General features: G+C 37.3%; 1 protein-coding gene across 1 annotated transcript in view; it reads left to right on the top strand.

Annotated features, from left to right (window-relative positions):
* The window catches only part of CCDC60 (coiled-coil domain containing 60), a 177,196-nt gene that overhangs the window by 91,697 nt on the left and 69,573 nt on the right, over positions 1 to 15,926 (top strand). Inside the window, exons 4-7 of the mRNA XM_063454176.1 lie at positions 5,325 to 5,522; positions 6,350 to 6,460; positions 12,510 to 12,614; positions 14,270 to 14,360. Of these exons, the coding sequence (XP_063310246.1) occupies positions 5,325 to 5,522; positions 6,350 to 6,460; positions 12,510 to 12,614; positions 14,270 to 14,360 (505 nt within the window). The remainder of the gene's footprint in view (positions 1 to 5,324; positions 5,523 to 6,349; positions 6,461 to 12,509; positions 12,615 to 14,269; positions 14,361 to 15,926) is intronic.

The raw sequence follows: 15,926 nt of genomic DNA, 5'->3' as shown, positions 1-15,926 counted from the left end.
TATGAATTTTCAGATGGGGAAGCATTTTTACATTGTCCACAACACTGGGGAAGCATTTTTACATAGTCTACAACACTGGGGAAGCATTTTTACATAGTCTACAACACTGAGGTCAGGGCCGGTGAAAGGATTTTTGGATACACAGGTGATATATTTTGTGTCCCCCCAGCCCCCAAAAAATAAATGCATCTGTGTTTCTCTTAACCACCCTCTTTAATTTGTAAACCCCTTTTGTGTTTTTTATGCCCTCTTTTGTGTCTTACACCCACCTAGTGTGTCTTTTACAACCCCTCTCGTTTAACTCTTACTTGTCCAGAGCTCATTTGGGGTCTCTCACTTCCATAGCCCCCTTGTGTGTGTCTCTTTGCCTTCCCCATATCCCCTGTGTGTCTCTTTGTCCCCTCCAGCCTCTCTGTGTGTCTCTTTTTCTCTTCTCCAGCACCTTTTGTGCCTCTTTCTCCCATTCCTCAGTGCTTTTGTGTCTCTTTTCCCCCTTCCTATTTTCTTCTTCTCCAGTCCATTTGTGTGTCTCTATTCACATTCTCCAGACTCTCTGTGTCTTTTTCTCCCCCAGGACTTTTGTGTGTCTTTTTCTCCCCTGTAGCACCTTTACGTTTCTCTATCTTCCCCGCAGCACCTTTGTGTGTCACTTTTCCCCTTCCCCATAAGCTCTGTGTGTCTCCCCCCCAGCTCCTGTATGTGTCTCTTTTCCTCTTCCCCAGCTTTTCTGTGTTTCTTTCTCCTCTTCCCCAACCCATTTGTGTGTCTATTTATCCCTCCTAGCCCCTTTGTATGTCTATTTTACCCTTTTCCAGCCCCTCCATGTCTCTTTGTTCCCTTCCCAACCCCTTTGTGTGTCCCCTTCTCCCTACCCCATTATGTGTGTATCTTTATCCTTAGTCCCTTTTGTGCGTTTCCTTCTCCATCCAGCCCTGTGTGTCTCTCCCCCAAGCACATCTGTGTGTCTCTTTTCCCCTTCCCCAGCCTCTCTGTGTGTCACTTTCTCCCCCATGTGTATATGTTCCTTCCCCCCAGACCCGATCTGGGTTTCTTTCTCCCCTACCCCAGCCTCTCTGTGTGTCACTTTCTCCCCCATGTGTATATGTTCCTTCCCCCCAGACCCGATCTGGGTTTCTTTCTCCCCTTCCCCAGTTCCTTTGTATGTCTCTTTCTCCCCATCCCCATCCCCTCTGTGTGCCCTCCACAGCCCCTTTTGTATGTCTCTTTCTCCCCTTGTGTGTGTGTGTGTGTCCCCTTTGTCGATTCTTTCCTCCTGCTTACCTCTATTTTGTGGTGTGGCTGAGCAGACCACGGTAGAGGATTTTCTATATTCTCTACCCTGTCTGGCAGGACGTTGTTTGTTGCTCTTAGTGAGGAGCTTCCTGTCAGACCGGGTAGAGGATACAGAAGATCCTGTACCGTGGTCCCTTAGGCCATGCTACATAGAGACCAGCAGGAAGGGGAGCACTGTGCTATGCAAAATTGCATCCCCTACACAGGAGCCCCCTAATGTGGCTGTCTGTGCTGCCTTATGGTTGCACCATTCCTGACTGGTGTTTGCAGGTTTTATTAATGAAACATGAAGTTACCTTCTCAGTTGGTTTTAGAAAATGATTTATTGGCAGCAAAGAAAGCCAGTGATCAGCTGGGAGAATAGCAGAGCAACTCTGAAAAGGGACAGTCTTTTATCCACCATCATAAATGACTGAAAATGTAAAACTAACGTTTGGCTAACATGATATTCATAATACGGCATTTGTTTCTAGAATTTATATAGTTCTATAGTATAAAAACATCTTACTCTTAAATAACAAAACTTTTCTTGTAGAGAAATCATTTCAACACAGTCTTTGAAAAATATGTTCTTAATCCAGAAAAAAAATATTTAAAATAAATGGGAAAAAATAGAATAGAAGAAATTGTCCATCAGTCTGAGCAATTAGTTGAGCAAAACAATACAGACTCCATGTTGAACTGTTTTATGGCTCAAAATAGTTTTTAAATTTAGGCAAGGATAGTGGATATCCTTTGTATATTAAGGTGTGGCAGAGATCTCGTATTTATTGTATACATTTATTTTCTACCGCCACACAAAGTTTTTGTAAAAATCCTCATCAGAATATATCTGCAGTTTTTTGTTATAAACATATAATATTCAAATTAAAATAAATGCATTTAAAGGCTTCTTATACAATCCTCTTCTTTCCATGCAACTATAAAATAATTGTTGCACAGCTACCATTGTACAAAACCAGTATTTGTCTGGAGCAAAACCGAAGGGTCAAAATGTGGTAGAAGCACTAAAAAACACATAATAGGAGGATATACAAAGGGCAACAGAAGGGTTATAGAAAGTATGTAAGAAAGGTTTCAGGACACAAAAGTGTTATACGTAATTGCTGTTCCTATCAGACACAATGCCTTTCTGTAATACTCAGGAGGGAGTTGCCAAAGAATGGGCTCCCAAACTTATAGACAGATGGAAAAACACGGTGGTACTTATTCCTAGCTCCCAGATAACACAAGAACTTAAAAGTCAAACATTTATTTGAAGATTTTTAAAAGCATAGCTGCCACAGGCTAGAGACCCATACAGAGGCTGATCAGCTTGACACTTGCTCACACACATTTAGAAATTTGTAACCTTAGTTCAACCACAGAAAATACACATAAATATATCTGCAAATGAAACATAAATGTAAAAAAGCAATCCCTCCTCTTAAAGATAAATATTTTCCCAAAACATCTTGTAAAATGCCCAAAAGATCTTTGTCAGGGAAAAGACCTGAATAATATACTTTTATATTATACATAATATATAATATACAGTTGAAATAATGAAAATATAAGCATCAACAATCACACACATTTAATAGCCTGAACAGTTAAAAATTGAAATGTCAGAAGTTGTTTCGAAGAACCAACACCATTTGCAGTTATAGGCTAGTAAATATGAACTCAGTGACCCTCCGATTTTATGATAATTGATTTTTTTATAAATAGACATTATAAAAATGAAAGGGAAGGGATAAAAACACTTGAAAACTATAATAGAGAAATAATTCATTTTTTTTATTTGTTTTTGAAGGTTATTTGGCTGGCAGTTATTTTGCAATGTTCAGATTTTTTTTTATAGATTTATGGTGCCTAATGTTAATCCTTAAGGAGCAATTGCAATATCATTTAAAAAGGTTGCAGGGTAATTAAATTCTCAATGTTAATGGGACACAAATGACAGGGGTATCAATTGTGGGTCTACTTTTCTTCTTGGGAGAACAATGGTTTTGGTGACACACATAACCACCTTAGCACACTATCAACACCATGTGAACTCACCTACCATGCAATGTTCCAATCAATACATCCATTCTCTACTTCTTCTGCTCCCACTTACCACCACTCACCTCCTTCAATCAAGCTGTCGTTCTTTTTATGGAATACTGGATCCATGTGCAATAAGACCACTTTCACCCTAGAAATCTTTTAGGCCTTCACCAAACATGTATGGCTATAACTGAGACATGGATCCTTCTAACAACACAGTTTTATTCACCACCAACTTCCTTTCTCTGCAGGTCCACTTGAGCAAGAGCTCTTCTGACTTTTTGTTTCATATGATACTAACTTTTTGTCTCTTTTATATACTTTACTAACAGTATATTCATTGTCTTCTTTTTTTCTCCATATTCCATGTATAGTAACTGTACAGTATTACTTCTAACTTGTATTCATTGATACTCACTGTGTATAGTATACTGATTGTTAAGCACTATTCCTTATATTGGACAGTCCTGAGCACATTTCTGTTACTTCTCAGTTGTATTTCTACCTCAACCCATTTGTCTCAAAGTACACATCCACTCTAGATTGTAAGCTTAGGAGTCGGGTTTGTGTCTCCTTTTGTTTCAGCGTATCTAATTATTTATCTAATTTGTATAATTACCAGAGATCCTTTTGCGTACATTGTAATGTGCTGTGGATACGAGTATAAACAAAGCAGAGATGGCACCCCAGCACCATAGTGTCAGGATTACTGTTTGATCCAGCACGTAGAACTGTACAGCACGGATGACAAATAAGTAACGTATTACCGGTCGTTAGAATGGCCGGATTTAATGTACAAAGAATAGTCAAAAATACTAGCCGAGGTCAGGGAACACAGAAAGGGACACAGCGATGAGGAAAGCCAGGAGTCAGGATACCAGAATATAGAGAAGTCAATAAACAAAGCCAAAGTCAAAAACCAGGTAGAAAACTATAAACAGGAACGCGCTCTTGGACAACCACAAGGGAAACCACGACAGGGCACTGAGCAGGATGAGATTTGGGCCTAAATACCCCTCCTCTAGATCTGATAGGCTGTAACCGGCCTTTGACCCCAAAGTCAGTTACCAGGTTTCATTTGCATAATTGCTGCTCAGCATTAACCCTTCTGTGGATTAGGTTGCTGCTCGGCACAACTTTTCCTGTGTGGACAGTAAATGTCATTAACCACATTTTTACAAGCGGATGAATACGTGACACATAACCACTTCAATAATTTGGTAATATGACCCTTGAGAGAGCTGTAGGCAATGTACATTTTGTGACCACTATTTTTACAGTCAAGATGGCATTGAACAAAAGCATAGAAAAGCACATACATCATGCTGCTGGGCTTATTCAGTAAACACTGAATTTCAGTGAATTAAGATCCACTCATTTGCAATTGGTTCAACTGTGTAGACAAGAACATATAAACAGATATCTCCTGATTAATAGTAAATTGTGTGATCTTTCGTTATTCCACAAATACAAAATAAGCTTTATTACAAGAGAAAGCAAGGTAGATTTCTTATGGTAGGAAGCTGCCATGTAAAGGACATCCTTTTATTGTAGAATGAAGCTCTGAACTGAAAGCAGCACATTGGACAATTCTGATTTGAAGAAGAATCGAAACATTATTTTTAGTTAATTCTGTTTACTTATTTGCAGACCGACCATAGCTACAGACCTACGCTTAGGCAACACTTGCTTCAACCGTATTCAGTATATCTTCCAAAAGTGATTTTTTGAATTATTAAGTAACTTGACCAGTACAATACTTTTGTGTCCTTTGCTAAAAGCTGCCAGCCTAAAAACTAATTTAAGGTCAAATAGCTGGAAATGCATTAATTATAACTACTATAGCCTTATATTTGAAATTTACTTTGCATTCTCTCTTTAGTAAATAACTCTGGTAGTGTGACTGTTAGAAAGCTTTGTAGATATTGTCAATTTTTGTAGCCGCATCATACTTTAATCCCATTAAACACTGCTTTCTCAAGTGATATTTTATTTGGCAGGCAGCTGGTCAATAGTGTGCGGCAAGGTCGGGGATACTTTTACCTTCTACATAACGAAGAGGAATTACAAAAATCTGAACAAGTGAAAAAGCGGCTATTGCAAGAAAAAGTCAGGACTGAACCACTACCATTCAGAGACTTTGCAGAGGAAAGCTCGGGGGACGAGCAAGATGAGCACAAACACACAGATAAAACAAGGTGAATACCATTTCTTTCTGTTGTATTTCTCTTATTAAAAGGTAAACCAGCCATGTTTAACGTTGGACTGGTTTGCATGCTGCAGCTCAATCAATGAGCCATGAAATATTGAAAGGGGAGGATATGCATGCTTTAAGTCTCTAGAGTCTAGTATTTCTGGAAATAGCGTGGGTTTTAGTCTAAACCCTGCACCTCTCCAAGATGAGTTGCTTCTAATTCTCCTAATTTAGCAGGTTGTGCTAGAAATTATTATCACCTTTATGCACTGGGCTGTGGAAACAGATGGGAAGGCAAGCTGTTAGGAAGTTTGCTGCTTTGATGCTGAAAGAAAATGCATATTCTCTGGATGTAAAATTTCTTTTTTTTTCCTTTGGTGATATCTTTATGTTATCCTGAGGGTGTTTATAAATTGGCCTTTTAAATTAGCAGACTTGCTTTAATGCATGATGCTATCACATTCCCTCCCTGTGCCGTTTTATCCCTTGATGGCCATAAGGCACTTCCTGGCATGAGCACATCATGGTAGTTAACTATATGTGTTTCAGCCTGTTGCAAGCAGAGACAGGGTGACCTTATAACAGCCCAGCCTGTTCAATTTGGGGTTTGTGGTTTAAACAGTAAAGTGTGCTGAACTGAAAGCTGATTTTGCCAAATTGAAACCAGAATAACGAACTGGATCTAGAGTGGAGGTAGAAAGTATTTTAAAGTGAGCTATTTTGTACTAAATTTTTCATTTGTGATTTTTCTTCCATCCCAATTCACTGTTCGATGAATGCGCAAATAATACAAATATGGATGCTTACAGTACATGGTATTTCTTCATTCAGGTTCTTCATTACAGAAGTTGCAGCGCAGCAGAAAGAAAATAAGCCAATCAGACGCCCATTCACTCCTGTCCACAACAGCCTGTTCTCCACAAATGGACTTAACGAAGACCCGTAGGTTCCAGTTTCCTTTTCATACTTTTGGGTTCTTTTTTGCATGTATTGAAACAATGATAGTGTTAGTGACATGTAGATAATATGTATTTACCCATCATGATTGATCAATATGATATTGCTAGTGTGTTATTAGTCATTCAGTATAGAAGTCAATTCATACCATGCACATATTGTGCTATAATAGGTATAACAAAAAAAGTTTAGTATGACCAACATGAGTTACAAGAGTAAATATACATTATTTCCCCTTCTCTAGTTGGTTGTATGTTAGACCACTGTATTTTAAACCATTCTGCTATTTGCTGGTTTAAATTGTTTCTTGTTTTATCTTTGGAGATTGGCAAACCCTCATTTTTGCTAATTCAGACACCTTGTTTACTTCTACACACCACATCCTAGCGATCTAAGTTCATATTACTGTAACAGGATAGTAACAATAAATAATCGCTGTAGTAGTTATGATGTTAGACTTCCCTGTAGCTATTCCCCGGTAATGGTTTGCCCTCTTACCTGGTCCTGATGGTTTGTTCTGAAGTAGACCTTATGACATCCGGCTTCTGGAGAGCTGTAGTAGAAGCCAGATGTCAATCTGCTCATTCATTGGCTTAGATCAGTGGTAGTCAACCTTTTTCTACCTAACACCCACTAATGCATATTTCTTGATTGAAAAATCTCCTTACCACTCACCAGTTTTCGCACAAGTGCAGAATTTTTTTTAGAAAGAAGGGAGTTTTAAAAAAATAAATAAATGTCCGTACATTTATCTTTTTATTTCTACTTTATGCATGTTTATAAGGCTTTTAACTTTATAAAGTTTAATGAGAAAACAAAGTAAATTGAAATTACCTTTACTAATGATTAATGAGATCGTTGAGGTTGATGCTGCGAGACTAAATATTTGATATCTGGTTTGATTTTCGTAAGGAACAAACAAAGGTCTCCTCTTTCGGTGATATTTGGACGATTTCTCTGTTTGCTCATAATATGATTTCTCATCTGTGCATCAGCTCCCCTCCTCTCCCTTTCCTTCTTTCTCCATTTTTACAAGTACTCTACTCCTTCTTTCTCCTTTTTACAAGTACTCTGCTCCTTCTTTCTCCTATGCTATAAGTACTCTGCTCCTTCTTTCTCCTATGCTATAAGTACTCTGCTCCTTCTTTCTCCTATGCTATAAGTACTCTGCTCCTTCTTTCTCCTATGCTATAATTACTCTGCTCCTTCTTTCTCCTTTTTACAAGTACTCTGCTCTTTCTTTCTCCTATTCTGCAAATACTCTGCTCCTTCTTTCTTCTATTCTACAAGTACTCTGCTCACAGATAAACACATACACACACTTACACATTTACTTACAGACACACTCACTCACAGAGAAACACATACACACAGACAAACATACACACACTCACACATACACACATATACTTACTGACACACACACATTAACACTCACACATACACTTACTTACAGAGACACACTCACAGACACACATACACTTACAGACACACACACTCACAGACAAACACACTCACACAGAGAAACACATACACACAGACAAACATACACACACACACACACACATACTCACAAATACACTTACAGACACACAAATTATTAATATTAAATGTCCACCCAGCCTCCCTACCTGGAGAGCTGGTGGGGATCTGTTCCTGGAGTCCAGTGGTGCTTCACTTCGGCGGGCGGCAGAGTTCTAATCCGAGGCGGCGAGAGAGCTCTAACCTATCTGCTCTGGCATCGAAATTTGCACGGAACTGACATTAGTCAGTCTGGAGTAACTTTTTATTGGTGGGTTTGGTGGCTTTTTATAAAGAATTGAGCAACACTAGGTATAAAAATCAACATGTTGTTTACACTGTGTGAAAGAAATGTAACCCACTCAAATTCATCCACTTGAAATAATAGGGCCGACACAATGTTAATGTAACTTGAAAAGTTGACATGAAAAAGAATAAGTAGTTAAAATTAATTTAAAAGTTTTAACACGTCTGACATATGTCCTGTGTATTTAGGCCATTCAGTTGATGAATTTACATATTTTCTAGTGAAAGACACTAAACATTATAAAATTACCCGTTTGTCTACTTAGTCATTCAGTCTAGTACAGTGGGTATGGGAGATCTGTGCCATGACAGGCTCAAAATTCTTTACACCATTGAATATGGGAAATAAAACACGATTGAGTGTTTGCACAAATATGCATTCTAGGTAAGAAAAAAAAATATTCTACGGCCATGCAGTGATCTTTCTCTTTAGCTGGACTTTATAGTAAAATATCCTACAATACCTGGGTATAACCTGATACACAATTCTTAACCTGGGTTCATTGGGTTTTATGCATGTAAAGTGGTTTTAAAACTCTCACAAACAAAATAACAGCTTTGGAAATCATGTTCATTCACAATCACCTATTACGGTATATATCTAACGCAAGTGCTTGCTAACAACATATAGAGTTTAGAAGGACTGAAATCACCTGCACATTTTCATTACAGAAGATTAGCATCAGACTAGTCTATAGCTGCTTTTCTAAATTATTATTCCCATTATAGGGTCATGAACGTCTTCAACAGCAGACTCTTCTGCAGTGTTAACTATGGTATCAGGTATATCCAGGAGACTTGCACATATTCCCATAATTAGAAATGGATCTGTCATATTCAGTGGTGTAAGTTTCATGCAATGGTATTCTGGCTGTGATGAGATTTTAAATTAGATTTCAGTACCTAACGAACAGTGATTCATCATACCTCTATCTTGCCAGTTCCCAATCATTGTGTGAAGCATTGTTATAGCTGGTTATATTTTTATCCAATTTTTATTGTTAGAACAGAACTTTTTTGTTTAGTATTTTTTTTTCTGAATGTAGGCACTTCTAGCAGGATTAGAGAAAAGTTAGATTTGTTTTATTTAAATTGAAGTGTATTCTGGTATTATAGGAAGGGATACAGAAGGGTAAAAGGGGAAGGGATAAGCAAGTGCAAATGAGATTAAGTACAGAACATTTTGCACACCAAAAATGACAGTGTATACATTTACAGATATATGGATATCTGTTGGAATGTAAGCATAAAAATGACAGAATAAACGTTCAAAAATACAGCTAGGTACAGATGAATAATTTATTTCTAAAATTTGTCATCCTATAGTGGTACATATGTCTTTACCCGATCTCCATGTGTCCCACATCAACCATGCTTAATGTATTGTTAGAGAAGATTTATACTGGTAGACCTTCTCCTATTGGCCGGCACGGACTTCCTGGCGGCCAGCGGGACTCTGCGGCTGTGAAGCCGACTCACAGTTCCAGGGATTCTGCTGGGGCTCGCGTCTCTCTTGTGGATATCTCCACGTAGGTAGCACTCTTTGGGCAGCCACTAGCCCGGACTCATAGCTCCCAGGTAAGGGGCCCCTGCAGTAGCTGTCTGCCTCGCTGACAGTCCGGCTGCATTCATGAGGCTCCCGGATCTCCCCGGGACAGTGATTAGGCTCCTTTAGGAGTAAAAAGGGTGATCCCCAGCATGGGGACCTGAAAACAATGCAGTCAAGCAAGTGGGCACATGTGGGCATGGCACTCCGTGACGGCGTTCCGTCACAAAAACCTTGAGTGATAGACCTCTATAATGAACACAATAAGCCAGAAATCATCAAAAGCTGTGTGTGACTGACCAGCAGAAACAGGAGATGCTTACTTAAGATCATAGTTTGTATGCAGGAGCATAATCACATAATGAATCTTTATTGAATTTTTTGTGATTTTTGTATATTTAGTGCTGGATCAACTGTAGATATATCCATGTTGAGAAAACAGCATATTTGTGTGTAACTTGTTTAATCCTTATCTACTATAATTAGAATCCATATTACAATCTGACACTTTTATAGGTGTAAAATATATGACAACCCTAAAGGATTGCAGAATTACCTGCGCTATAAGTTTCTTTGCATGCAGAATAGGAATTATATTAAGTTGTTTGGTCTGGAAAAGAAAACAGTATTTGGTTTGAATGGTTTTCTTCTTCCTTCTCATTTTATTTTGTTTTCAGAAGTAATAAAATAAGTTTGGTAAGATGACTGAGTTACAAACTATGTAATCTAATACTTCTTGAGAACCCCCTCTTACTTACAATACAATCGCTCCCTGTATCTGTGAATTTTATTGCTTACGATAGGTGGAAATTGTATTTTAGCTATAGTTTTTCTTTGCTGCATTGTTTACAGCATGATTTCATCTGAAGTCTGCCCTCAAAGTAAAGATGTAATTCCTCTGAACACATTAATCTTGGGAACTATTGTAACACTGCAAGAACTTAGTCCATATACCATATCACCTAGATTTATTCTTATCCGGAATAGTTGATTTTGTTCTAGTCCTCGAGATTTTTATTTCTAATTTATATCTTCTTTTTCATTTCTGCCATGCATATGCTGCACACACTCATAATATAAACCTTAATTTTCAGAATAAATGGAGTGCAGAAAAACAATCTGACAATGCCAAATCATGTAGAAATATAACTGACAAATGCCACACTACAAGTACATACCAGTTGTAAAAAGAAGGTCCAGGCACTCCAATGCTCTATAGGCACATTTATTTGGACAAAGGTGACCACAGAAATGTTTCGACCCTCAGATGGGTATTTGTCAAGCTTCTTGACAAAGACACATCTGAGCTTCGCAACGTTGCAGTGCTCACCTTGTTCAAAATAAATGTATTGACAACCTCTGTAGTCTCGTTTTTAAAAATATATCCTTTTGGTTAAGTTATTTAAATTGTTTGGATGTTAAATAGATCAAAATGAGGCAAAGGGGGTGCGGAGCCTGACCACACGAGTGAATGTTGGCGTAATACCTGCTCATTGAAAATGTTATGCTTTTCAGGATAAATACTGACCACTTGCTTTCAGTCATGGGATCGTGCACTCCAGATCCAGATGGATGAGCTCTTTACGATAGACCATGTCATGTTGTTTTGCTTTATGCTTGCCTTCCCCCTTTAAATATGTGGTCTTCTTATTCTAGAAGTCAAATGGTGATGTAATACAGCCATATAATCTATATCTAACCTTGGCAACTTTAGTTCTCTCCCTACCCAAGACTTGTTAACATCCCAATCTCAACACAAATGTTATTAATATTATCCAGTTACAACACAATCTTTAGCCTATTGTTCTCTAAACTCTTATGTTTTATACAACAAGAGGACATAGTCTTAAATTAGAGGGGCAAAGGTTTAAAAATAATATCAGGAAGTATTACTTTACTGAGAGGGTAGTGGATGCATGGAAAAGCTTTCCAGCTGAAGTGGTAGAGGTTAACACAGTAAAGGAGTTTAAGCATGCGTGGGATAGGCATAAGGCTATCCTAGTGATAAGATAAGGCCAGGGACTTATGAAAGTATTTAGAAAATTGGGCAGACTCGGTGGGCCGAAAGGTTCTTATCTGACCTCACATTCTATGTTTCTATATTTCTAACCATAACCCTTGCTGCATCTCTAATTATTCACATTATACCAATCAGAACATTGTTTTATTGTAATACAAGTAAATTAAAAGCCAATAGGCAAGTAAAAACAATTACATACTGTACGATAATTTGTGTTCTACAGCATTAATAAATATGCTGGCATTTACTTAATAACCACAATAGTTAAAATGACAAACATTTCTGAAACATTCTTTGCTTCTTGTCTATCAGTCCCTTGTTTTTAAATATCCCCATTGTATAATTGTAAAGTGCTGTGGAATATGTTGACGCTATATAAATGCTAATTATAATAATAATTATTATTATTTGAAAAAAGGCAGTACATTCCACACCGCTAGGATTTAAACCACAAAAAAAAGATTTAAATAAAAATATATTTTAGTAATCTCCCTTTATACTTCTACTTAGGGAGGACATGCACAAGGGGAAAAACAGATTTACTCCAAAATATCTACGTCTATTTAGCTATTGTGTAAAAATTACCTGTGAAATGGAATTGCTCTGTAAAGGCTAATCCTGTGAATTCTTTTGTCCAATAGTGAATCCCTTTTTCGGCAGCTGTGTGTACTTCATTGGCTTTTAGAATCGCTTATCTTGGAACCTTCTAGTAACATGAGGCCTGTGTCAACCTGTTGGAATATAAGGTACAAATAAAATAATCGCCCCTAGAATGTCTACCACTTTTTTTTTATACTTCTATGCACCCATCTCTACATGCAAATTAAAATTAAATGACTATAGAGATGAGGCCAGGAGAGTTTCTGAAATATATTTACTAGAAATTTATTCAAACAGAGAGCATTTGTTAGAGGTTAAAGGGAAATATAATAATACTTTTTTACAAGATGTTGTTGCTGTTTAATTACTGTATGGATTTAAAGGTACTATTCAATATTCCTGCCGGTCTATGAAATCAAAGAGTTAATTTCCCATAATAGCAGTTTAAATCAAACAATAAATTTTGTGTCTTTGAGCCAGACACAATGATCATACTTCCACTAGATATGTTTTCTTTTGGTGATAATATTCCATCCATCATTGGACATGAATATTTTACATGTTGACATTGCAGTGTTAAGACTGCCTCTAGCAGCTGTCTACCAAACAACCACTAGAGGCACTTCCTGCTGTTTCACGGAGTTTAACTCTGGGAAATTACAGTGGACTTCTTAATGCTTTGCATGAGGATATCCAGCATGTTGAAACACCCCATAGGAAAGCAGTGAGTCAATGCTTATCTGTGGGGAAGGCCTAACGTGCACGCTGCGCTTGCCACGTTTGCCCATCATGCACATTAGGTTACCCTCGTTCGCTGATGTCAGAGGAGGAGGAGTCTGACATAGGGCAGAGGGTTATTGGCACTGAAATCAGGTACATAAAAATGTTTTGTTTTTTTAATCCTTTAAATGGCCATGGATTGGGAAAGATGGACTGAAGAGGGATGCACAAGGGATGGAGGGACAATATAGTCTTAGGAATACAGTTTTGTATTCCCAAGCCTCTAGTGTTCTTTAAAGATATGAGTCCCCTGTGTGTCGATGAGTCCTCTACCTGATTGCATTGTAGGAAGAAACTGTGCTTCAATCTGTTACAACATACAAGCTCCCACTAGCTTTGATAGAGTCTTTCCTAGGTTTCTATTATATATTCCATACTGTGGTTGGGCTATTTGATGACTCAAATGTTCCATTCATGAAAAAATATTCAGTAAGGTAGAAGAAGCTGTAAAGGTAGAAGACATTACAGCTTCTATTATATTCATGTTTCTTCGTAAAAAGTGAAAGTTTTTCGAAGTCCTGAAATAGAAAACATCTCCCCAAACTACTGGTGTCCAGATTTTTATGGAATATGCCAAGCAGTTCCATTTAAATTAGTGGGAGCTCCAGATTGGTTGGTTTCAGAGACTTCCTCATCAGTCAAAGAGAGAGTATTCAGGAATTACATTGGAAATTTAAACAGAAAGCAATAATTGTAGCAAACATATAAACTTGAAATGTACATTTATATAATGTATATTCTTTTTATTTATTGACATGTTTTAATACATATCCTACAAATTCACAGTCAGGTCAGATGCATCTGGAGTGTCCTTTTAGCCAATAGAAAAGTTGCAATAACCTGCAGTGTCTGAAATTGGTAGATTTTTACTTCAATTACTGAAATATCCCCAAATCCATTTACATTAAAAAGAATTAACTGCAATGGAATTAAATTCTAAACAGGGAACATTTAGCAGTATTCGGAACACTCTTTAAACACTCAATACCATTATTGTTCTTTTTTATTATTTTAAATCCAGAGATCCTGGTGGCTGTAAAACTTCATTAAAAAGAATCAATCGAGAGAAGGAAATAGAAATGAAATGGGAGCAGTTTATCATGCCAGGGAAGGTAAATGATTTTTTTTGTACGACTGCCAGAAATATTTTGCTGTGGTTTACAGGTGCAAATAAATTTGATGTCTTCAAAATGGAGTGCTAAATATCCAAGCTAGTTAATTTTATTTTAGTATCCTAATATATCGGGAGTGTGGACATCATTAATAGCTGCAATATATTATGTCTGCAAGAATCCTGTAAAGCCTTAGGCTGCTTCAATTGGTTTTCATTTTGGCAAAGTGTTAAAAATATTATTCAATGTACAAAACCTCATACCCCAGATGATTGCAGGGTTTGGGTAAGAATCCCTTTGGATCACATATTTATAATGTTACCTATGCTAATTTTGAAGATCCATTAATGTCAACAAATTGTCAGCTTCTTAGAGTCTGCATAGGAAAATGGAGAAATGGAGATAATTCAGTATAAACATGTTTTGGAACAGGTTTAACATTAGGGGATCTAAATGTCTGATTTATTACTGGCAAAAATAGAATAGAATATTGTGAAATGAGTTATTGCGCATCTTAGTTTATGCAGCTAAATCACCACAGTTTAACTTTGAATACACTAAAATATGTAGCAAAGAAATATTACACCTGAATCAAACGCTCACAAATTATAGGATGAAAACCTCACAAATGATTATCTTATGTGGCAGATTTATAGAAAATACTTGTTCTGTAAGGAAAGACATGTTACAATAATATTGTATGTGCGATAATATCCATGTATCATTTTGCATACCAAAAGTGCAGACTTGCATGACTTAGAGCAGGTTACTGCTCCATTAGTGAGCATTCCATTGCTCACTCCCAAAATTGACTGGTCAATCAACGAGTGAAGAAGACAGACGCTTTATCAGATGTAGAACAGGAACAAGTCCTCTGGTTCATGGGTGATTCTGTGTTCTACTTCCAAGTAGCCTGGCATTCAGTGGACTCCTTGTTTCTCCCTGGATAAGTTATGATGGCAATCTATCTTGCTTTAGGGACACTGGCGGCTACGCAAAAGTCTTTTGGTAGATGCATTTGGAACTTTTTTTTGCAACTAAAGAATAGATTTTCAGATCATTTACAAACTATAAATTCTGACCATTCTTTATCTGACAAGGACAGACAGACAGTCTTCTTAATTGGTATTTCCTTCCAGGACATCACAGTGTCTACCCCAAGCATGTTAGTACTTCTTGTGCAAATCTCTAAAACTCTGACGTTTTTGCCAAAGTTTTTTCTTTGACTTTGTGGAATCAAGTCTCTTGCACTTTTTGGATTTTTCTGAAAGCTGTTACTTTTGGTCCACATGTTCCGATACAGGGTTTTGCATGTAAGGTGTAGCAGAAGAGTGGCTAGGTGTATCAGGGTTTAGTGCACTTTGTAAATGACCAAAGCTTGATAATGAATATCTGTTCATCCTTCTCTCCTTTTTTCACAAGCATTACAAAAGGAGATATAAAGAAATTGGTTTGGGTAAATTGGCTTTGAATGGTTCTTATCTGCCGTCACATTCTATGGTTCTATGTTTCTTGCCATACTAAATAAGTTTTAATTACCTGCAATTTAAAGATTTTTCACTAGAG

This window comes from Pelobates fuscus, chromosome 5, assembly GCF_036172605.1.
Source record: "Pelobates fuscus isolate aPelFus1 chromosome 5, aPelFus1.pri, whole genome shotgun sequence".
NCBI classification, from domain to species: Eukaryota; Metazoa; Chordata; class Amphibia; order Anura; family Pelobatidae; genus Pelobates; species Pelobates fuscus.
The sequence above is the reverse complement of the archived record's forward strand: the minus strand, read 5'-3'. Positions and strand labels throughout refer to the sequence as shown.